Raw genomic sequence first — 26,735 nt, 5'->3', positions numbered from 1 at the left:
AATCAAAAGGGCCTGCTCGAATATTGTTTAAAAGCTAATTTTATATAGAATATCAATAAGTACTGACATACATACACTTATATCTAAATTTTTTGATGTCGTCGACAAATGCTAGAAACTAGTCATGCTCAAATCCCCATTTCTATCCATAAAAATTATGTGTTCACTGCATATCAAGTTATAAACTACCTATTTAAGCTACGGAATGTTGAATCTTTGGTTGAAGGGCGTTGCAATTTAGCTGCATAAACACTTTACTTTTAACAAAAACTTCAAATTTATCCATACCAAGACATATGGAAAACCTCACCTCTATTCTTAATAGTATACGACAGTATTAAAGAAATTTTCTTCCTGATTCATATAAAAAAGAACAAACAGTTATTTATAATCTTAGATATGTGCAACACGAATGTTATTTGTATGATGTTCTTCTGTTGGAGTAGGTATTTAAATATTGTTTTCACAAAGTACATAAGCGTTCAAAAAATCATTCAAAAGAGAAAAGATGGAGAAAGCTATAATTTAATTTCAAAAACTTTCATTATTTAGTAAAGTACAAAAGTAAAATAAACATGTTTGTACGGATAAATGTAAAGAATAAAACATTTTCAACTCAACGATCCTTTACAAACTAAAAAACTTCTTTGAATTATTCTAGAATAATGCTTTTTTTGTTTAATTTTACATAAATTACATGATTCATTTTAGCTTTGCAACCATTACGGTGTACACTTATTTATAATTAAAACAAAATGTTATTGTTTTTCTTTTGAGTTGAAAACTTTATAAGTGTGTTTCTCACAATAATTACAAGAGTTCCTCTTAGTTTTTTAAATTTCTTCAACTTTGGAATTTTTTACAAAAATGTGTGGAATACGCTCTGTCCCGCATTTTGAACATTTTTGACCAAAATTTGTAAATTTTTTTAATAAATTCTGGTTTTAATCCTCTTTAACTTATGGTTCAGGTGAATTTTTACTTTATTTAAGCGTATTATTTTCAATTAAATAAAAAACTCACATATTTTAGCTATACACAAAGAAATTTCGTTTAAGCACCTAAGTAAACTAAAGGGCAAAAAATTTTATAAGTACGAGTAAAAGAAATTCGAAAAGCAGGTAATTATCACGATTTCAATCAAAATTAAAAATTAATTGAGATATTGAAATTGCTAATTAGTTAAGTTACACTTTGCTTGTGTTACCAATAGAGAAGAGGAAAAATATAAAAATCTTTTCAAGGTTTCATTCGAATTTATTTATGAAATAAATTCTTATAAAAAAGTAATATGGTAATTAAAAAATAGGAAATGAAAAATTTTTACCTTATAATTTTGACAGCATTTAACGCTTTTAATAGCATCATATTATTAAGTTATTAAACAAATTTATGTACGAAATAATTAGTATTCAATGAGAAAACAAAATGTGCGTTTTGAGGAAGTCGCGTATTAATTGAACTAAAAAAATTTTCGTTGCGCCATAAAAAGAATATTTAAATTTACATATTCTTATGGCAAAGTAAAACACACGTACGTCATTGTAATACCAAACACAATTGATGTGTAAGTACTAATAACCTTGATAATATTAAATATCAAATTATGAAAATTAAAAAAACGTATCACTTACAATTTCAATTAAATTATTAAAATAGTAATGAAAGTGCGTGTAAAGTAACTTCGGTCCTTTGTAGTAAACACAATTCCACAATGTTATAGGGATGGTAAGAAATCTATACACACTTACAAAGTTATATGAGATTTTCCCAATTTCGTTATTATTACTGCAGTAAGCTCAAGTTTCCCACCAAATAACTTTATTATCTACTTTCGAGAGTGGAAGATTTGGATTTATTTGTAAATTGTTTATGACAGACCGTCATTTCTTTACATTTCCTAAAAATACAAAAAATACTTTTAGACTTAAACTGATATAAATACTTATTGAATTGATTTCCTGTTAATTAAAACTGTAAATATGATTGAAAATTGTAACCAAATTGGTGTGACATTTTCATATGCCATATCTTATAGATTTTATGTCGACTATTTGCATTCGGATAAATCTTATCATCGGCCAATTCTGAACACGAATATATTTTTTTAGAAATTTTTCTGATATTTAGATTAAAAATGTTTAATCTTAAAGTACCTCACACATTTTCTTACGATTTAATTTAGATTTTCAAACGTTAGTAAAATAAAGTAAAACATTATAAGTTTTAAAATTAAATTAAAGAAATTACATAACCGAAAGGTTTGCAAACAGCAAAGCAATGAAAACAAAAATAATACACAAAAAAAATTTATTTGATTAACTATGTGTTTAATTTACATAAAACACCTGATCAAAACGTGACTAAAATATTTTTTGCGTACCATTTAAGGTGAAAATCATAATTAAAATTCAAAATGTTGACAATTTGTATTGCCATCAATGTGGGATTCAAGACAAAGTAATTTTGTTGTATCTAAAATAATTTTCTCTTATTTTAAGGCAAAAATTTGTAATAATTTCAAACAATTCATTTTGTGTTGTTTTACGTTGTTTTGATTTTGCATGTAATTTTAAAATGTTGTTTTCAATTATGTAAAAGTAATTTATTTTAAAAACGTGCTAAATAGCATTTTTTGCTTAAACAATTATGTGTGTATGTTAAAAATGTCAAAATTAAAATTCAATTCTTTTAGTTTTACCATTAGCAAAAACAAAGAGGCCGACTACAACCTTAAAATTTTTAATTCTTCATTTACCGAATACGAGAAAAATTGGGTTTTTATGTTTTACATATTTGGTTGTATAAGGAAAACAATCGCAGTTTCTTAACTGAACTGGTTAAAAATATGCACATAATTTGCAGAAGACCTGATTATAGATAGCGATATTCAAAGAAAAGTGAATAGCAGCAAAGGAATACTGTCGGATGGTACAATTAAAATAGATATAATAATGAAATAACATTTCAAAATTATTGAATGTTCGTTAAGCATGTTTAGGATGTTCCAATCAACGGTGCGTGGACCAAATTTTTGCTAAAATTTTATAATTAGCAGATATTTCCTTCCAGAAAATTGAATTTTTTATCAAACCACATCCGTAATAATTGTATTTTTCAATGTGCTAACTGTACACTATTAATTTCTATTAAAGATTACGCCTAAATATAATACCTTTAAATATAAATAAAAATATTGTATCTAAAATTACTAATCTTAAGAAATTTAATAAGAAAATGACCACATCTATCAATGAAATTTAGTGGAAAAGAAAAATAATACTATTTAATCTATGTACTTCCTTTTATATTATTCACGTAGAGTAAATATTAAAGTCGTTCAGTTTCATAATGAAAAATACCATAATATCAAAATGTCTTTTAATTCGGAAGCAACGAATTATAAATCATAGATAACATTAGAATAAGTCCGTTACAAAAATATGTGGGTTCTTATTGTTTGGCTAGTGAAAGTATTTCCACTTCGATGAATTCTTTATTCAATACATTCTTTAGAGGGAGAGAGAGCGAAATAGAGATAATGACTTTAAGGATAACGTTTATAAATTCTTTTTGTATTTTCCGGAAATATAAAATTTAATTTAGTTTTTTAAATTTAATTATGTATTTGGTGTTCACGATGATTAGCCATAATTGGAGAAGATTGCATTCCGCCCAAAATGATTGTGTATGATAAAAACATTTCTTACCTAGTAACAACCGTATTTTGTTCAATATATTTACCGCAACTTTTCAAATTATTGATTCTATTAATTGATTACATATGTTATATAATTCAGAACCATTGTAATTATAAGACTATTGCTTACTTTTAAGAATGCTTTCGAAAAGCGAATACGATAGCTTTAGATTGTTACGATCGAACACTCTAAGCATTTACGAGCTTTGTCATTATTTTAGCAATAAATGTCAAGAAAGATCTCACCGGAGCTAGTAATACTGTTATTTATAATACAATATTGTTATTATTTACGGTATTGTTCTCATAATTAAGAATTTTGTTCTTCATTTACTTACCAAAGTTCAATTAATGTTTTCGATGGAAAGGTACATATTTTCTCTTCCAAAAACTCTATTAGTAAAGGTGTACTGAGCGAAGAGATCTTGTCTGAAAGAAAGCGTATAAAATTTCGATTCAAATTTTGAAAAGAAAAACAATTTTTGTGTTGTTTATTCCTTATACAATTCTTTTTCAGAATTTTTGAAACAAGAAAATTTTTAAAAAAATTATAAAAGTTTTCCAATTCAATTTTCAATAATGTCAATGCCAATATTTTAAATTTCAAAATAAGAAAAACAAAAAATTCTCTTTGAATTTTTCAATTAATTTTAATTGTATGAAAATTACACCTTTAATCACGACACAATTTTTTTAAAAAACAAAACTTAATTGAAAACTTTATAAAACACGCGAATCGGCAAAATGTACAAATCTGAATTTTTTTTTCAAATCTCATCTGCTTTTCTTCTATCGTAAGACCGCCATATTTCCATTTTCGATATACAAACAAATATGCAATCGATTATCTTTTTATTCATTGCTTAAGCGAAACAAAAAATGTTGCTAAATCATGACTATATAGTAGAACGTACTTATGTACGTATGAATGTTTGTATGTGTAGAAATATTTGAATTGTAAAACTAATTAAGAATAATTCATAGTAAGTATTGAATAATTTAAAAAGTATCGAAGCATTTTATACTTCGTATTGCAATAGAATAATCGAAACTAAAACAAGAATAAATTAAAAACAAAGAAAAAATGAAGAAGATACTTTAAGTGTTTGTACAACAGGTGAATTTAATGAGAAACGAAAAGTAAACGCAAGTTATTTTATATAATACATTTAACGTACATGGCGTTTCTATGCAAGTGTTCAAAATTATGTATATGAAAAGTGTTGCCGTCATAGAAAAAAACGTTACTGATCAGCGAATATCAGACCAGAACGAAAGGCTCTTCTATTTCCTTGAAGGTTCTGTTGTTTACATATACGGTAAATTCTAAGATTAAACCGAAGATATAGTCCGATGACAATTTACATATCAGACTGAAATTATCTAATGGCGCTCAAACTTAACGTCAAAATTTAATAATTTTGCAACGAAAATTATAAACAAAATAAAAATCAGCTCATCGGTGTTCTAAACTTCAACACAAAATTAAGCTCTTCAGCAGGGAGCTATGTCGAAAGGAGCTGTCTTGAGAAGCTCAATGGACGAAACAGGGTCACTCTGAATTAGGTACCAGGCCATGAGGGCGTAGAAGAAAAGAGGCAGCTGTTGCGCTGGCGAGAAAAAGTTTTAACACATACTGTTCGTTGACTACTAAGAAAAAAATCTGGGAGGGCCAAGAAGCTTCTGAAAGATTATGACCAGAAACAATTTAAAAAATTGTAGGGTTAGGCAAGAATCAGGCGAGAATTTTGCCAGGGTTTCAGAAAACTGGGCCTAAAAATGGGGGCACTTGCAGATTCTGTACATTGGGACATTTGCAGATGGATGGAGGGGCCTTAGTGCATCTTCTGTATAGAAAATTTACAAATTATTTTCCGTTAGACAAGTCTGATGTCAAAAGAAAAACAAGCTAAATGTTTTAGTAACCTAATTCTTAGATGCCTATCTTCTCATTAAGGAAGACTGGTAATCCCAAATTTGAACTATATCCGATGATATGTTATTATTGCTTCCATTATTTCTGCTTATTATAGAATTTTAGCGATCTTCAAATAATAATTAAGATCTAATTACAAAAAAAAAAGTAAAAATCCGTACCTTACTCTTATCTTTGTATAGTAAAAAACTCAATTATTTCATTTTTGTTTGTAGTCGTTTCTTTTCTTTTCTCATGTGCGAGTATTTGAATCTTTAATTAAAAAAAACTCAATTTTTTTTTGTGAAGCACTCATTTTGCTTTTAATGAATGGAATTTTCCTTTTTCAGAATAAATTTGTATTTCTAGTTTCATTTGGCTTTGTTTAAATAGCTTTCGAAATTCTTCTAATTTTATTAAATTTTTTAATTATACACCTTATAGCGCATTATCCAATATTTTATATTTTAGCTTACTTTGATTTTATTATACATATATTTTGCTTCTTCCATTACTATAAAATACACGATATTATATATAAAATAATACCTGATGTAGCAGGTGTAATTAAATATTATTTTTCATTAAGGAAAAATTAATGAGGATCATAAGATAAATTAATGATGAAATTTGAAACTTGAACTAAATTCACGCGTATATTTTTTAAAATTATTCTAGAATTTAAAACTTAATTGCAATTAAATCTAAAAAGAAAAAAGTGTGTAAGGTGAGTTAAATTACAAAAACAATTATCTAGATTAAAATTAATTGAAAGTGAAAATAAATTAAAAACAAAATAAAAACAGAAAACATTAAAAATAGAATGAAATTTCAATGTCAGAAGGGGATTTTGAACTAAGCAAATAATGCTATGAAAAAAGTTACAGCGTAATAAAATTAAGGTACTCGTAATTTTATTCGAAATCAAAGTTTTAAGAAATTTGTGTTACAAATTACGAAAACGATTTAAGGAATTTTTTAAAAATAAATTCAATAAGTAAAACTTATTGAAGAAGTAAAGCTATTGCTGTTGAATGCGGGTAAATTCACTAGAATTTATTCAAGCCGCTCTTGCCCAACTATCTTCGACCTTTTCAAATCTTGTAATAATAGACCTCGTAGCGTCGTATCTGAAGTTTTAAACGCATTAATTCAAAAGTATTTACACATTGTTATGCGCCAAATTGAGGTAGATCAATAGGAAGTGTTATGCGCCAAATTGAGGTAGATCAATAGGAAGTGTCCATGAAAGTGAAATGAGGACCTTTCAAAGCATAGACTGGAAACTTAAAATTAAAAACTTAAAAGTCTTCAACAGAGTAAAAGGGTCAGGATCGTGGAAAAGTATAAAAACCTGCATTTTTGCGAATGGGTCTGGTATGGCGTTGTTGAAAACTTTCCTTGCCAACTACGCATGGAATTATGTACATTAAGCGAAGAAGGTTGACCAGGTGACGTACATTCGGAAGGCGGGTAAGCGACTAAATGAGGGCCTTTTCTCCCGTCAGCGTTACATTGTTTCTATTGAAAGCGACGTAGAAGATGATTGATAGATTCATTTAGGTGAACACACTGGGAACTAATCCCTTGTATCTCGCAGTAAGCCTATCAATTGGGAAAGTCTTCTACACTCCCTCTGCAAGGTATAGTTAAGGTCCTCTAGAATTTACTAGATGTGCGAGAAGTGGCAGTTGCCTGCCTCCTTGACATTAAGAGTGCATTTAATAACACCCCCTATTGCCTCATTTGCGAGTCGTTGCACAAATCTGGGATTGATACGAGGACGAGCAGACGGATTAGTCGTATTCAACAGGATAGGATCATAAAGTCAATCATATCTGATGATACATTTTTTGTCTTTGCTGCAAAAGGGTTATTTTATTTAGTTTAAATTAAATTATTAAATTATGCGTTGTATAGATTTGTAATTTTGAAATATAACTATGCATACTTTTTGAATTTTGCTAATTTTCTTTCCACTAAAAATTCGGTAACAGAAAGTAATTTTGCCTATATAACCTAGAAATTCCAGAAAGAGTTCAAATTATCAAAATGTAAATTAAAATAAAAATTTAATTTCATATTTTATTTGCAATTTTCCAGTAGATTGGAGTTAAGATATGTTAAAAATATCTTTTTCATTCTACCACTATACGTATAATTGCATTTTCTTGTTTCGTTTCTATTTGCAAATTTTCTATTAATAAACTTGAAATCAATTATGAAACTATGAAAAAATAGACAAAAAAATCAACGAAAAGCAAAGAATCGAAATGGGAAGTAAAACGATAATCGATTTGATTTCGATACGTAATCGGAAAGAAAAAAAATTTAAAAATTCAAAATAATAAGAAACTAGAAGTTAAAATACAAGAAAAAAAACTACTCGTTCAAAATATTAACTGGTTGGAAAACAAGTTTTGTTTGATTACCGTCTATTTTGTTTTTTTTTCTATTTGAAACTTAGGAGACTAAAATACAAAGTACGCTCAACATGAAAACAAAATATTTTCATAAATGGGATTTGGAGTGGTATAGCTGCTCACAAATGCATTTATACTGAATGCATAATAGATTTAAAATCCACTTTTATAAATTAATGAACAAAATTAATTTGTCCGTCCATATGTTATCAAAAATTTTATTGAGAATTCTTTAACAATGGTAAAATTATTATGAGTGGCAGTAAATCTGAGTTATTTTTTAATTTATTTACTATTTCCGTAGTCTATAATAATTGCAGCAAATAAAATTTCAAGTTGTGGTACGTTTCAGCAGAATTGCTCTATTCTGAATTTTGAATAGAAATAATTCAAAAAGGAACATTCTCCCTTGCTCAGGTTCCCTTATTGATATAAAAGTACTTATTTGCACTATAAATTTCCCCATAAATCTTAACATTAATAAATTTTAAATCATTTTAAATGTTCTCTCTTAGCAAATATTTTTACATTCTCAAAAAAAATATGTTTATACTCGTATTGTATAGAAAAAATTCTGGTCGTAAAGGATATTTATTTTGGGAGTAATATGAACGAGGTCTAATGTGAATATTCATCTACGTTATTAATATTTTTTTTTCTCCATTCTTGAAAATGCAGTATATTTTTCGATGCAGTACAATATTGCAGTATACACATATGTGCTAACAGAACATTTATTTAAAAGTTAAGTTCAGCAACTATTGAAATTTTAAAAAAAGAAAATTACACCCAAGGGAAATTATTATTTTCCTTTTGTTTACAACTTAAAAAAATATTGTGGGATTTTTTTGCATCACAGTTTATATAATCTACAAAATAATTTACCCATGTATTGATTTGCAAATTATTTTAATTTAATAATTGCTTTATAAGATTTTTTGATTTATTATTTTTTCTTAAATATTTTAAAGCCATTTAAGAATTTCCCATTGGAAATTATTTAAATCTAAAATTAAAATTAAATATGATTGAAATCTTTCTGTATCTAATTTCGTTGATTAAAATAATGATTTTGTGAACGAAGGAAAAAAACAAAAATCTCTTTCGGATGTGAAAACTTTTTTTTGTGAAACTAAATTACTTCTATTAAAGCTGGGAAATTGAAAAGAGCTTGTATTAAAGCAAAACGTTTATGACATTTATTTATTTTTACATATTCTATTGTAAAACTAAAAATTAGTACATGTATTCACTAGAACAGTACCTACCACTTTTTAAATTAAAATTTCTCGTAACGAAAATAAAACATTTGTGTATTATTCTTCACTCAATTATTATAGTACGCCTAAATGTATGCTATATTTCGTGAGATAATATTAAAATTCTGTACACTTCTCTCTTTATATACTAGCTACACATAACATTATAGAATCATAATCATTCGCTTTCATTTCATTTAATCCTCCCGTTTAATTACTCACGTATATTGTATAATGTAAATGTATAAATGCAAATAAAAAAAGAATTTAACAAATATTTATTGTATGTAAAATGTAAAAGTATGTATACAAAATGTATAAAATAACCTAAATACTTACATGTTCTTGAATTTTTGGTTTGATATCATTACTGACTACTTTTTTATTCTTCTCCTTTTTGGTTTACTCAAGTCAGCATTTTTTCCTTTTCATTTGTATTTCAATAACGTTAACAGTCGCGTAATTTTTTCGCATGTCAAGGTTATCAATTTACGTGTGGTTTTGATCGCAATAACTACATTATATTTTTATGTATTTGCTCTTAAAAGAAAAACATTTATGCCACAATAAGGCATTTTGTGGTGTACTTTTTTTAGTTTTTCTGTTTTTTATGGTTTTAAATTTAAAAAAATTAAATGAAACGAGTTATTAATATAGTGGAGACTTTTTTCAGCTTCAAATTTATTCAATTGCGCTATGTTCTCTTATACTTTTATATGCAATAAAACAAGAAAACTAAAATAAGTATAAAATGAATAAATCCTAATAAGGTAGAAAATTAATTTGTGGTGCTTCTTTTCTTCTGTTATTTGTAAAGGGAAATGGTTGCAGGGTGGTTAAAATTTTATAATAAATTTGTTATTAAAACAAAAACAAAATTATTAAAAAATTTTTTTATCTATAATAAGTAAATAAAAATCGCATTATTTTTTATGTATTTAATTACTTATAAAGTGAAATATTCAAATTGCAATTTTTATTTAAAGTACAGGTTCATTATATAAGCTCGTGCATTAAATTGTGGTTATGTATTTATATCGTGATTAAGATCATAGTATGGGAAGATCATAAATGCAGTCATGGCTGGCAGTAGTTGTCGTAGGAGAGGTCGTACTAATTTGCCCATACTTCTCTCCAGTAATCTACAATCTACAACCCACAAGATCATAATATTAGCATTGATATGCACTATCGCGATAGGGCGAAAGTCAAAAGGCTTTCTTACATTTGCTTTTATAAACTACTCATATGATTTTTGATGAACTGAGTGAGCTTTTATAGTTTTTAATTTATCACTGAGAAAGACAGGCGCACATAAAAAAATTTCTCTTAAAAAATTAAAGAAAAATATTGCCAATTTTTTCATAATTTATTTCTAATAAAAAAACAAATATTTAAGCAAATAATAAATACTAAATCAGACAGAATATACAAATAACGAAATTAAATTGCCGAGAATGAAATTTCTAAAATCAACAAAAAAAAAATTTTAACACAAGTTATTCGCAATAGAAAAGTAAATATAACGAAAAAAAAAAATTTAAAAGAAAAACCAATACCTACAATTTTTAGGTTAGGTTAATTTGCTTAACAAATTTATTTTCAATACTTTTTTATGATTGAAGGCCTCAATACAATAATGCTGACCACATTTTAACCAATTAATGACAACTAGGTGCTAATAAACAAGATTTTAACAATAAACGAAAACAAAATTAAAAATTATTCATATGAGTTATGACATGTCAAATTATGGCATCTATTTTGTATACAACATAATTCTTTGGTTATGTTTTTGACATTGAATTGTGTGAATTTTTTAAGTGTCATAATTTTTATGAATTTATATTTTATGGGAGAATTTGAATGAATTTATAACACTATATTTTTTTAATATATTTGAATTAATTTTATTTCTCTAGATAAAATACGATTTATGGTATTAAATAGTAATTGACAAAAAAAAATTAAAGCAAAACGTTGTTAATGCAATTTCCTGCTATTTTGTTAATAATCAAGAAATTGTTAATTTGTATCATTCTATGGGTATAGAATTATAATCCAGAGTAAAAAATTGGATAAGCTTTATATGCTAGGATAGAATCTATTCCAGATTATATGAATATTGTAAATCAAATTTTCGAATAATTTTTCTGCTAATTGTAGTTCCGGGTATCAGAAACTTTGTGTCATCTTCTGAAATATCAACAAAGAATTTGACTATGTGTTATGATCTAAAAATTCTCTAAGAAAAATATTACTTAGAGAAAATTCTCTAAGTAATATGAGTAAATTGTGGAAATGGTCAATATTAGAATTTGTTCGTATATGGAATAGCACTTGAGCAAAAATAATGCATTCTGAAAATTAGTATAAATTTGACATTATACATAATTCCTTCATAAATTCTGTTTAAAAAATTTGTTAAATTTCTCAGTTTACTTATAAAAATAATTTAAAAAACCAAAATAATTGAATATTTCCTTTTAAATTTTTCAGATCTCGTTATGAATATTTTACGAATTTTGACTGCACTATTTGTTTTATGTTCTGCTAATATTGTGACATATGGATCAGAGCCAATTGGTAAGTTTTACTAAATGATTTTTGACTAGAAATAAAAGTTGAAAATTGATTGGATTTTAGACAACATTAAAATCTTCTTAAACACCCTATAATCGCATATACAATTCAACATTTAAACTTATTTTAAGAGCATATTGTTTTAATGAAATTGCACGTAATGTGGAACGTGCATACGAAAAGTAGTCTACATTTTGAGTTTCATTCAGTTTTTTATTAAAATTTTAATGCGTTTTATGTCAAAATTTTAATTTAATAATTAATTTCAATTCGTAAAATTTTTCTTTTTTGTATTTACAAATTTAATTTTTTTTTTTCATTTTATCATTTGGAAAATTTTTATTAATTTCCCAAAATGAAAAGAGATTTTAACGAAATGAAAATGATATTTTGAAATTAATTTTTCTTTTATTTATTTAAGTTTTAATTTTAAATATTTTTCATATTATAATCATGAATAAAAACCATTGTAAATTAATTAGTAAGATGAAAGCGAGATTATAATATTAAATTTATATTTTAATTGCCTAACTTATAATGAGCCTTGAGTTCTTTGTGCAAATTTGACAAAAAATTATACATTTTTAAATAACGGTGCACTGCGACAGTAATTGAAAATTATTGACAAAGGATAAATTTCTTTCTTTTTTGTAATTTTCATTATAAAACATTGAAATGATGGAAGAGTAAAGAAAAAATGATAAGTAAAGAAAAAAAAGTAGGTATTAAAGGTGATTTTCATGTAAGAGGCTTAGACTTATATTAAGGATTATGGATTTATGTTCTCCTTTAGATTTAGTATGAAATACAGTGGGGTTTTTTTTGCGGTTTGAGGGATACGTTTACCACATTCTTTGTTTTATTAAGGAAATTGTTTTATAATAAAGTTGAATTATTACAACTAATTATACTCTACCAAATAGAATGATTTGCGATATTGTCGGTAATATATGAAATGAAGAGAACGTCCAAAATTATAATTTAAAAATTTAAGGGTTACATGTCGTTTTTCTTAAAAGTTTTCCATTTTCCTCATTTCATTTGCTACAGTATATTCTAATATGAAACATACATTTTAGAGATTTGCTGACAAATAACAATTTTTAGATTTTTTTCTAAATAGGCTGATTTTAACCATAGCATACTTTTCTGTTTTTAAGTACACATATATTATATTATGAACAAAATATTATGAACTTCAATCTATTTTCAGAACACACTTACATTTTTAATGAATAGCAATTGTTCCAAGGATGTTTCAAAAATAAAGAAAAAACAAAGAAGAAAAAACCTTATTACATCGTTGATTTTTCCTTTTATTTTCTTATATGTACATTTAATTTTTCGTTTTTTTTCTTTTATTATTATTAATTTCCCTCACATAATCCTTTGCTTCTTTTATTAGTTTTTTTTTTGTTTTTTTCACAGAAAAAAATAATCACTATTGTCGTTACATAACATTAAAATAAAAAAAATTACTTTCGTTATTTTTGCAAGATATCAACAAAATTTCTTCTTTGAAACTTTTAATAATAAAATTTTTTAACTATGACGTACAAAAGAAAAATAAATTTGGAATTAAAATTTCCAAAACAAAAAATAAAGAATTTTGAGAAAATAAAGAAAATTTTTTATAATTTGGTATATACAAAACGTTTAAAATAACTCAAAATTAATTGTTAATTTTCTTTAGTTTTTAATTTTCATTCAGAAGTTTTCTCGTCATTATCCTTTTCGCAGTGTTGAATGAAATTAAGCATTCGTTCACGTATTTAAAGCATTCTGTTTAAATTTACAAATGGGAAAATTAAAAAAATTTCGTGTTTTGTTTATTTATTAATTAAAATTTTTCACAAACGCACGTGCTACAAGTAATATTTACTTTGATACTAATTATTTGTTAATAAAGTATATGTTAGAGCAAATAAAGAGAGAGAAAGAATGCTTAAAAGTAAACAAATAATTGAGAATTGTAATGAAAACACATGCAAATTTTTTTCTGTGTATAAAACGCAATTAAATTATTTTTATGTATATAAGCATTACGTAATAGTGAACAACACATTGTAAAATGGTTGTTAATTATAATGGCCATGATTAAAGTATGTTCACTAATTTTCATCCACAATAATAAAAAATACAAAAAGAAAAAAAAATTTTTTTTTTTATTTAAGAAAAATCTTTTGTCTTGAAATTACAATGGGTACTTGTACAAAAAATACTTACACAAATATATTATGTTTAAAAATATTCCGTATAAAACGGAACGGAAGTGCAAGGCCAAGGATAATAGGATTAAATTAAGGACAAAAATTATTTATATATCTTATAATATTATAGTATTTTGGTCCAAATACTTAGGGTATGTATGTACATTGAATAGTCTTATACGGAAGAAGGAAAATCAAAAAGAATTTTCCTTTTATTTTGAAATATTTTTTTTTAAAAGAGGCAATTTTAATTTTTTTTTGTTGTTTTCTCAATTGCTAAGAGATTTACGTAACAATAAAAGGATGGAAATTAATGAAAAATTTTTATTTTAAAAATTTTTGAATTCAATTTAAATCCGATTTGTTATACAAGTTATATGTAATTCACGTTTAAATTTAATGAATTAGTCAGACTTAGAGTGGATTTATAGAAAATTTATCGTTGTTGGATTATAATTCATATGACAATAAATAAATTATTGCTATTACAACACATGTGTACTGTTGTAGGGCATAGATCGCAAAATGAGAGTAAAAGTAAAAAAATTTAGGCAAATATACTCAAATAATATTTTTTTATTTCATAATATATAAGATAATTTGCCCATAATATTGAGGAAATTATTTTTACATATAAGAATGATATTAAATTCATGAATTTGAGAAATCAATTGCAAGGTCACATATTATTTTATTATTCTATTTATTTTTATTGAAGTGTAATAAAATTTTAATATCTTCCAACTTCTGCCTACTTATTAAATATTAAATACTTTCATTCAATCATACTATAAATAAATCTTAAGATTAAAACTTATTATCGTTAATAAATTATGAAAATTACTCGACATTTATACATACCCATATACTTAACAATTTGAAACATCTGAAGGAGATGAGTGCAAAATAAGAACATTTCTACAATAAATTTAGGAAGAAGTACAAGATTACTCCCTTTTCTTTGTCCGTCTTTGTGTGTGTCCAAAAAACTTTTACATTCTCTTAAATGAAATTTTTTTATACATACATATATGAAAATCTTTGTGTGAAATTTATTTTTCACAGCGTATCTAAACCACAAGCGCTCTTTTAACATTACATTACTAGAAAAGTATAACAATTTAATTCTTCCATCGTAAAACAATATAGACATAGATGACACTTCTACAAAATTATTGTTGTAATTAATTTTTATGAGCTTGTTTTTATCTTTTTGTCAAATTTTAATATCGCTTATACCGTAGCTGGTAAAATCAATAAAATTTTTTGAAACCTTCCTCACATCCCGAGTGATCTTCTTAATATTGCTTCGCTAAGTATATGCAATAATACCCATCGCGACTTATCTTTTATATTTGATGCCCCTAAATATATGCAATAAGACAAATAAGGCACTTTATCGCCTTATTTACACAATTTCTTTAGTTTTTTTTTCAGAAGTATGTCCTACTTTATAAACCACAAATATCTTTTAGTGAATTTATTAATAATCAAGATGAAACAAAGAATCAGAATGCCTTATTCTATAAAGAAACTAAGTATTAATTAACCACATATACATAATATGTATAGACATGCATAGAAGGCACCATTAAACGTAATACAATTAAATTGACATTATACGAAATAGCTCTTATTTTATTACCCGAAATTAAATAAAGAATTATCAACTTAATTCAATATGCAAATTGATTAATAAATCTCCTCTCCCTCATATTTCCCTGAGCCCTGCCTTTTCTCCTAATTATATACACATATTATGTAAATTGGCAATAAAATGTATAAATTTATTAAAATTATATATAAAATTTCAATAATTAAGTATTGGAAATTGTTTTTACCCACAAGTTATCGAATTCGATTATCATAAAAAAAATTGAATTTAATTTTCAAATTCAATTCAAATACTCTTCTTTTTTTATACAACTTTGCCTCAATTCCATTAAGAAATTCAAATTCAATTACAATATTATTCAGGAAATTATTTTTTTGTACATGTACATGTAAATATTATACAACTGGTAGTATACATAAGTATTTCATATAATATATGAAAGAGTTAATTCAAGTGAAATTCTATTATACATAGAATTATAAAACTTTATAAATCAGTTGTTAAATAATTGCATGCACATTTAATAATATTTGTAAAATTGTTCTTACCTAAAATACCCAAAATTTTTAAATTGCTTATGTTATACTTAATATTTCATGCCCTTTACGAATATAGTACGAATATTGTTATACTAAATGACTATAGTTATACTAAATATTATTTTATATAACAAAATTAAAAATCTGTGGTTTTTCTAATAAATAAACAATATTTTACTGAAAATTTTTGCTTTACATTATTAAAAGTCATACAAATAAGGGGGCAAAGTGGACTTTGGTTAAATATTAAACCACACAATATTTTTGTAACGTTATTAATATTTTATTACATAATATACATACGTTCATAATTATGTATGCAAGAATACATACATTTTGTTTCATTTAATAAATGTTTGAATAAGGTTTGTGTTAGGAATTGTAAAAAAAAACAAGAAAAATCAGCAAAAATATTTAATAAATGAATATATGAGGTCCTTAACATATATTTCATATATATTAATATTATAATAATATTATATTAATATATATATATATATATATATATATATATATATAGTTATCCTTGTTCTTTATCCTTAAAACATAATAATAATGTGCAATAATATGAACACAATGAACATATTAACAAAAAATACAATGTAATAAGGACAAGAGGATATTCAAAAAGTTTATTGTGTGTTTATACAGGAATGATATTGAAATATAAGATTGCCTTCGGAAAAAAAGACACTACTATATACATATAGTCTCGAAAGTAGTTTGAACAAATTTACCAATTGGTAGTTTATTAAGATCAATTCTATAATTTCCTTATAAATTATTGCGATTAGTACGATATACAATATTTTGTTAATTATGAGAATTCTGGTAATAAATATAATACATATTGGTATTATCGAATTTACAGGGTTTGATATAGAATTTGAGGATTGTATTTTGTATTGAATCTTTACTATTATTATTTGTTTCCATATATAACATTGTATTTTGCATAATTAGAATTAATTTGAAGAAGGAGTAATTAACATTTGCATTTCATTCTGGGAAATATAAAAATTTTATAATTTTTTTTACATATATTCATGGACCTTTTTATCTAAAGAACACTTTAGACCGAGCACTTGTCTTGAATAATGAAGTGATATTGTAAATCTTATCGCTATTTTAGTTGATAGAATTTTGAAAGCTATTATTTTCCCTCTTATTTCTAGCTTACAATATAATTAAATATCAAAAATTTTTCGTTTTTTTAATTATTCGAAATTTCTAAGACATTTCTTCTTAAATTCGAATACTATATGGTGTTTTTTAGTTTATGTATAGAAATGTCCTTTATTCATAACCTTACTTATTTAAAACACATTGAATATTTTATGAAATATTCACTAACAAAATGTTTAGATAAGATTTTTTAGTTGGAATTAAAATCCTCAAAAAATTAAACACTCGTTTTCATAAATTTTTGTTAACCATTTTGTAAATTAATTTTAACGAAATTTCAATATAATTAAAAAGTATTTTCTTGTTTATTATCTGTTATACAATTAAAATTTTTAATATAGATTGATTTTTTTAACTTTTCATTCACAATTATAGTGATTGCTACAATATAGATTAGTCATTATTTTAATTGTCATAATTGTAGTAGCTTACTTATTTATGAATTAATATAAATTTTAGTATTATTAATATTCGATATAATGCCACGAATACTTAAGCTAGATGTAAAACAAATTGAATAGCTACAATTGTATATGTACATATCAAAGATCAAATTTATTATATTCAATAATAATTCTAAAATTATTCACATGTGCATATTGTAATAAAATCATATGTATACGAAATGGAACTGTTATACATATGTTGTATAACATAATATTGTATAAGAAAAAGTTTATGCTATATTCTATATATAAAGTAAGTGTTAATTTTCGAATCATCACCATCACATCTAATAATATTTCTTATCTCCTTTTAAAGTATAAAATTGTTTTAAAGACAAACATTTAATTTATAATATAATTCTCATTTACATATTCTAGACAGGGTGTACCATATAAGTGATACAAACATCTACTGCATAATATTTTATATAGTCATGCTTTATTTCACTTGCTGGTTTTAATTTAAGTCGGTAATTAACAACAAAACAGTTTCGGGCATGGTAGGAGGCATGCTCATTTGGATGCGTGGAATCAATTTTTCTAATAGAAGTTGACTGATATAATTTTACATAGCACTTGCACTCTTACAGATTTAAAATTCCTATGTAAAAAGTAGCATTCACGATTTTTTCATAATAAGTTTTTAGCTCTGAAGCTCGAAAACAAGGTGAACCTTAATTTGCAATTTGGGCATGTGTAAGAAGTATTATGAAGTACAGTAATGTAGACTCTGTATATAACATTACTATTTTCTGGAAAACTCTGTTGAATTATTTGCAAGATTTCAACCATATGTTCATATTTTTGAAATTACAATTTTTCTATTCAATCGAGTCAATGTACACATTTGCCTTTACTTTGTTAATGAAATATTCATAATTTTGCTATATTTAAAGTTAATAAATAATTTTTTAATAATATTCATTAGAATATTTTAGGTTAAGGGTGTAAATAATTTTTTTATATACAATATTGTAAGTAGAATTTTCATAAAATTTATTCTTACCTTCAAAAATGATTATGATTAATTATCGATTGCATATTAAATGCTTCATTTTGTTTAGAATTCTTAATTTATTCATAAATTATTCATTTTTGCATTAAATAAAGAAAGGGTGTTTGGTATAAAAGGGACTTTTATTCTAATTTACATCCTTGGAATAGCTTACAAATTTCATAATTCCCAAAAGTTTACAAAATATTTTGGATTTACTGTTTTTTTTTCCATATGTTTGTGTGCATCATTGCAGCAGGCAAGATTATTCACATTTGGATTTCGCAAATACCAAAATTTTTATTCACTACTGAACAGGAAAACTTTTTTAACAGACAAAATACTCATTCACTATAGTTTACTACCAGTCACCTGACACAAAAATGTATTACACTTTAAGAAAAACATGGAAAAGATAGCAAGTAAAGATATATTTGAATATGACAAATAACATTACGTACGATATTTTCACTGAAATTTGTACTTAAATTGAATTTGTGTATAGGACAATTATTGAAAAATTTTCACTTTCGTATATTTTAGACAAAAATTCCATGTTTTTTACATGTTGCGTTCAAAATGCCAGGTTTTAGGATCAAACTATTGAGTTTTTTACATATTAGGTAAAAAGTATTAAGTTTTTTACGTATTATATTTGAACTGCTTAGTTTTTTACGTAAACGTAAATCAAAACGTAAACAATCTTGTGTTTTTTACGTATTATGTTTCGAATGCTAAGTTTTTTACGTTTTAGATGAAATACGGGGTTCTTTACATTGTGTGTCTAAATAATTAAGTAGTTCAAGGAATTGAGTTTTTATGTTTTATACGAAAACGCAGGGTTGTTTACGGTCTTCGTTCAAAGTCTTGAGTTTTTTACGTTTAAACTACTGAGTTTTTACATATTAAATGAAAAATATCGAGTTGTTAACGTATTATTGATTTCAAAACGTAAACAGTCCTGTTTTTTACGTATTATCTTTCAATTGCTAAGTTTTTTACATTTCACGTGAAACCACAGGGTTGTTTACGTTGTGTGTCTAAACTGCTCAGTAGTTTACGTTTTATGTTCAGAGTATTGAGTTTTTTTATGTTTTCTACGAAAATGCGGGATTGCTTAAGTTCTTCGTTCAAATTCTTGAGTTTTTTACATATTATATTCAAATTGTTAATTTTTTTACGTTTTAGTTGAAAACACAGGATTGCTTACGTTTTTGAAATCAAAATACGTTTTGTTACAATCTTGTGTTTTTTACGTATTATGCTTCGATTGTTAAGCTTTTTACGTTTTACATGAAACGCAGGGTTGTTTGCGTTGTGTGTCTAAACTCGTGAGTAGTTTACGTTTTTTGTTCAGAGAATTGAGTTTTTTTTTTGTTTTATACGAAAGCACAGGGTTGTTTACGTTTTCCATACAAAGTCCTGAGTTTTTTACGTTTAAACTACTGAGTTTTAACATATTAGTTGAAAAATATTGAGTTTTTTACGCATTATATGCAAATTCCTGTTTTTATTTTTAAGTATTACTTGAAAACAGAAGGTTGTTTCTACGCAGAAACCGACAACAACTCATTAGTTTGAACAAACACAGGATTTCTTACGTTTTGCTTTCAAATTTTTGAGTTTTTTTTACATATTACGTAAAAAGTGTTGAGTATAAAATAAACGTAAAATTTTTAACTTGACGAATATTAATTGGACATGCACGTATTAAAGCTATCACTACTGTACGAGATCTAACACCATATATAATTTCATATCGAAAGTGTTATTAAATTTTAAACAATTGAATATTGTCTTCGTTTCCATCTTTTTCATCATCTTATTCTTTTTCCCACAGAAAGTATGATGTTGGTATTTTTAATAGACTTTTTATGGTATAATTTTTTATGACAGTATTTTTGGATCAAGTACCACCACAACCACCACAACCACCACCATCACCACAATTGCTTGATAGAAAAAGATGAAAATCCTTAATTCTGATTGTCATTGAGGAAATGAAAAATCTTGACAATCGTTCCTAAGTGTCTATGCGGAGAAAAATTTTAAAATCGACATTATAAGAGTGTAATATTATAAGGATGGCATGATATGCGAGAATTGGAAAAATCTTATTCCGATTTTGTTTTTTTTTGCTTGTTCTTCTTTTAAAATCTCAGACATTATATGAAATATTTTAAGATTATAAAATTGCATATTGAAAATTTAAATTCGAACGTTCTTCTGTGTGTGTATGGTTATTCAGAATATTAAAAAAATCAATGCTAATCACAATTAAACTGTTTGAATCACTTTGATGAAATTCTTTTTTTTACAATACGACAAATTTTTAAGTGAGTAATTCAAATGAAATCGATAAAAAAGGGTTCCTTTTGAAATAGTCAGCTATTTTGTTGAAGTTTTTAAGTTATTTATTCCAATATTAAAAAATTGTCGCGCTGAACAATCTAGGTTGCTCTTAATTTACGACAGAAAAAGAATTTAATACTAGAAATTTGACAGTACACCTTTATTTGAAATTAACACCCATTTTAGAAACAAAGATGTGTCTTTCTGTCATCAACATTTCCTATCAATGATAACACACAGTTGAGCTAGTAGTTTAGCTGATACACTAGGCTCCTTCTTACTTCAGTTGAATTAAACTTTCTGTCAACTTTCCAGTTTTCAAATCCAAGCACTTAACTAAAACAGTTACTTCTATTTCAATATAAATTTTAACTTTGAAAATTCATTTTATCCACATATGAGCCACTTAACATAATTTTTTATTAACTTATAAAATTTTATCCAATTATTAAATCAACAAAAAAAGGGCCTTGTAATATTTTCGTTTTTTATGCAATCAAACTCCTTAAATATCAAATATTTAGAAAAAAAAAGAAAGAGTCAATGACCGCTAGCTTGGGGTGAAATTCTACAATAAAAACAAAAAAATCATAACTGCTTTTTATTCCGCCCTGAGTTTTTCAATAAAAAAATAAATATACAATATTTTTTATAAAGTAAACGAGACAAATATTTTAAAGAAATAAAAATCGCAATAAAAAATCTACTTAAATCATAAAAGGATACTTTCAACACATTATTACATACTTATGTTTACCATCCGTACATAATTTTTATATTTAGGACAATTTAATTTCTTTTTTTATTTTTCCTCTTTTGGCTCTTATGCTTTATGACGATCACATATTTATATTTATTTCCAAAAATTCCTATTCATAGACTTCCATATTAAATCATTCATCCGTCAATATATTGAGTTAATTTAACGCAACAAACTTCACAAGGAGTTACTGAATTGGAAATGATTTATGGTGCTTATCCAGTCAGATTTTTGTAAAAAAATTTAGAGGTATTAAAAAAAATTCTACAATTATTTCACCCATGTGAAATATTACATTGACATTTGGTTTATACCTATATGAGAATTTATTTTTTTACTTATTAGGAATTGTAAAGTATATAGATCACAATTTATTAAATATATTCCATGTGCCCCAAGTTTTATTTTAACTAGAGACTATGAGTTTAAATAACTTATTGAAATATATGGAAATATGTGGGGTTAAATAACACGTTAGGTGGAAGCTACTGCCAATACAGTAAATTTTTAAATTTAAATTATTAAATTAAGCATTCTAAGAGCGCCTAAGGAAGTCTTAAAAAGAAAATTGGTCTTTAAAACCATTTCTAAATGAGACGTGGTGATTTGGACCCCACTTAACACGCAACATCGAAGCATCTTTTTTTGTCCCGATATTCCAATATGATCTTTTGAGTCTGAGAACTTGTCATGATATGCACATCAGCATATGAATATTTCTTGTACTAAATATGAGTGCAGTCTCCACATCATACCCATTCGACATGACGGTAGAACAGGAAAGTCAATGTTTTTCTCATCGCCTCTCAGTACTATTTTTTCAAGCGTTTGCTCCTGATTTGGGGAAACACTTTTAAAAAATCAATACTAACTATAAAGTTCACTTGTAGGACAATCTTGAGAATTTAAATTATAAACTAAGCCAAGGCCAAATTTTTAATTGTTAAGTTAATAGAAATACCCTTACCCGCCTATGTTATTTAACACCAAATTTCTATAATTAAAATTTTATAAATTGAAAACTTCGTTCAATGACTTCGCTAAATAAATTTCATTTGTATAAAAACATGACAAATTTTTTTCCTCTTTTTATTTTTGTGTAATTCTAGCATATATGAGAAGGATTAATTTACTCTTTCATTCCCTTTCAGCTTAGGCTACTTAATGAGCTGTACTTTTCCCTTTGAAAAATAATACAATTTTTTTTGATTTTTGTCTTTTTTCAAATAATGTTAAAGTTTTTTTTTTACAAAATTTTTGGTCCTTTTTCTACATTCTATGATGGGATGAAAAAATAATTGTAATAAATCATGGCAAATGTGGCAAAAAATGAGTTCTGATTTTAAAATATAAAAATTAAGTCTATATAAAAAGTGCAAACAATTCACAAATAAAAATCCAAGTCTATTTTTTAGGCATACACACACATTCGCATTCAATAAAAATAAAAATTGAATTAATGTTACATCACGGTCAACCGATTGTGAACAATTTATTACACAGATATTTACTAATATAGAAGAATTTTTATTGAGAATAGTATTAAACCAATTTATTATAGCAATTTTAGATCAGATTTAAAGATGCCCTTATATTGTAGTGGAAAAAAAAGCTTGAATTCGGAGAATTTATTCTTGTAAAGAAAGAAGCTAATAAAATGAATATTGACATAGATTAGCAACTTTTATACTGAATAATAATTGAATATTATTTATCTAAAACGGATTTTTTTGCCTTACCAAAGGTTTTTCATCTAACTTTATTGTGTTCCAGTAAACTTGTTTCGTCCGATGTTCTACAGTTCTCTCGCTACATTTCTATTTCTTTTGGAATGTAGCTTACCCTCAGGATTCCATTTTGTTCTCTAGCCTTCGGAGAGTATGTATGACCGATTCATATTTACATTCTCTTTCTTATTTGGATATCTAATGATTCCTGTCCTGTCAATACCCTGACATCATGCATTTAACAGTTTTTCATTAGACAGTTTTTCTTTATTAGCGAGGTCACACTTCCATATAGGAGCACCGGCTTATCGCAGGCACTGCAATTTTGTGCTCCCAGCCAAATGGCATTGTCTCCAGACCGGTCAGAGTATTCTAAACGCTATTCTGGTCAGTTTTATAGGGCTTTATCTGTCTTTTTCATCTCGATCCGTAGGAATTATACTACCAAGGTAGCAGAATTCAGGCACATCTTCTATTTCTGTATTTCTAAATTGTAGGGCGTTAATTCTCATATTATTTGTCTTACTCGTGTTTATTTGGAGATCGCTTCCACCGTCATCTGCATATTCCAGACTTTCAAGTCGATTCGCGTAAGTCCACTTAATACCTTTAGCAGTAATTGTTGCTCCTTTTATGATGTTGCTAGCACCGAAGCAGACTGAGCAGAACAGAAGTGGAGAAAGAGTCTGAACAGGAAGTGAATAGAAGCTATTCAATCTGGCCCCCAATCTTATGGAGTTGCTTAATTAATTCTTAATTATCACTTTATTACGTTGATTATTTTGTTTGGAATACCTTTATTTGCTAAGGAATGTAATATTGCCTCTCGGTTGTTTATATCGAATGAAAGATTATCAAAATCCGTTTCTAGCGAAAAAAAAATGGAAAGTGTTGTTTACCTCCTTTCGTTACTGGACTCTTTCATTAAAACATCTAAAATAAAAAAAGTTAAAAGTTGATTACAAATTTCAAATAGCTATGCAATCATCACATGAAATTTTCCATGCACTTTTCATGTACCTACATTGATTTTCTTTAATCAATTCAAAAATGAAATCATAAATTACGTACTTAGTTGCAATTTCAATAATTTCAATAAAAATAAAAAAATTTTTTTTTTGTTGATTTTTGATAATAAAATATTTTGGAATAGGTTTATAAATTATTTAAATTTTAAATACAAGCCATAAACTCTGTCGTATTCCTCTTGTCAATAGAAAAACAATTTTGAAATTATTTAATCGGATTATGATATAGAAAGTTTAGATAAATTTGGATAAACTATAAGCTATGGATTCGATGTCACCGTCACCAATATTTTACCATCAATTTTTGAATTATTTTACAAATACAAGGGCTTACATGGTATTTTATAAATTTTATACGAATGTATTTATAAAGTTGATTTTTGATTTTGGAAATATTAAAAACTTATTTAAATATAGAAAAAGGACTTATACAAATATTTATAGAATTTACAAAAATATTTTTGTTTGAATTTATTTTTGGAAGTTTTTTATTAAACAAAAAATATCTTCCGGTTTTTTTTTTGTTCAAATGTTTTTAATTGCGATTTGAAATTCAATTTTAATTTCTCCTTCATCTATATATGTGTTTGTGATATGAAATTCACTATAGAAATTTTGAATAGAAAATAAATTTTGTAGCACTCTAAATTGCTTTCGAATGCATAAAATTAATTGAAAATTTTATTTTATTCTAAAATATAGGATTGCATTATTTAAAAAATAATTAAATTACCCCAACGACCGTGTATATTAATAATAAATTGATAACGTTAACAATAAAATAGCATAAGCAAACCAAACATACCTATGCGATTTTGTTCAACTTGTTTTAGAAGAAATTTTATTGAAACCATATGAACAATGTATAAAATGGTTGGTGTACTCCGGGACATGATATTTATAATGTAGAATAATTATATGCTAACAGATTATAATAAATTAGTTTAATTAAGGACATAATTATGTAACAAAACTCCTATTTTTAGGAATTATTTTTTATTTGCATCGCATTTTCTCTACGTTATAATTTATTTTCGAATATTCTATTGAATTTTTACTGCATGTTATATAATATAATATTTAAAATAATTTGGAAAGTTTTAATTAAATGTACGTGTGTATAAAATAAACATATTCTTATAAAAATTTTTATGTTTTTGTTTCTAGGAACTGGAGGACCTTCAATTGTTACAGAAGGAAAAGATGCATTATTAACATGTGTTGTAATGGGATCATATTTAAATGATACAGTATTATGGAGAAAGGGACCCCATGAAATTCTATCAGCTGGAATGAATAGGGTTACAAATGATAAACGTATTAGTATATTACATGACGAAAGTAAGTACATAAAAGTATAATTATTTATGAACATATACATATATCAAGTATAATATCAGGCTATAATATACTTAATATTATACAATAAAAATATGAAAAAATTATTCTCGGTTTTTAAACATTTTTGTTTTATAAGCATACCCTATAATTTGTTATACCCTATATTGTGTATTGCATCTTGGCAATAATTGGTAAAATAATTGAGTTCATTAATACCTTAAATATGTTAGGGTTTCTATATTATAGTAAAGGTCGGAACGCTATTCAATTTCCATGTGATATAAATAGCGGTTTATCGCTTCTTAAACTTCTTAATTTTAAAAACTATTACGCTACGTCTTTCACAAACAAATGTAGGAATATACTTATTTTTAATGAAAAATATTCCTGGTTGTGTGGATATTAACGGTTTGCCGTATTAAGAGATTACAATAGTTACCGCCAACTGTACCAATTCTGGTTGATTTTGACATTGTGGTCTCCCATTTTGCTGTTTCTGTATTCCTTAAAGTAACACAATCTCGGTCTATTGCCTCAGTTTCAACACTTGTTTATTTTTGCGTTGTCATTCCCAAAAAGAAAAAGTCAATATAAATTTTTTTATTTTGTTTTCGTTTTAGATTTAGATTTATTCAATAAAACTTATTTTTACATAATC

The 26,735-nt window shown here is 25.7% G+C and overlaps 1 protein-coding gene across 6 annotated transcripts in view; it reads left to right on the top strand.

The window, feature by feature from the left end:
• The window catches only part of LOC129613869 (Ig-like and fibronectin type-III domain-containing protein 1), a 168,997-nt gene that overhangs the window by 60,614 nt on the left and 81,648 nt on the right, over nt 1–26,735 (top strand). For all 6 annotated transcript variants that reach the window (XM_055528171.1, XM_055528170.1, XM_055528169.1 and 3 more), the window contains exons 3-4: nt 11,797–11,883; nt 25,904–26,077. In XM_055528171.1, coding sequence (XP_055384146.1) covers nt 11,805–11,883; nt 25,904–26,077 — 253 coding nt within the window. In that variant the 5' untranslated portion in view covers nt 11,797–11,804. The remainder of the gene's footprint in view (nt 1–11,796; nt 11,884–25,903; nt 26,078–26,735) is intronic.

This window comes from Condylostylus longicornis, unplaced genomic scaffold (assembly GCF_029603195.1).
Source record: "Condylostylus longicornis isolate FDR11 unplaced genomic scaffold, ASM2960319v2 ptg000092l, whole genome shotgun sequence".
Classification (NCBI taxonomy): Eukaryota; Metazoa; Arthropoda; class Insecta; order Diptera; family Dolichopodidae; genus Condylostylus; species Condylostylus longicornis.
This window is presented reverse-complemented; position numbering and strand designations above follow the sequence as displayed.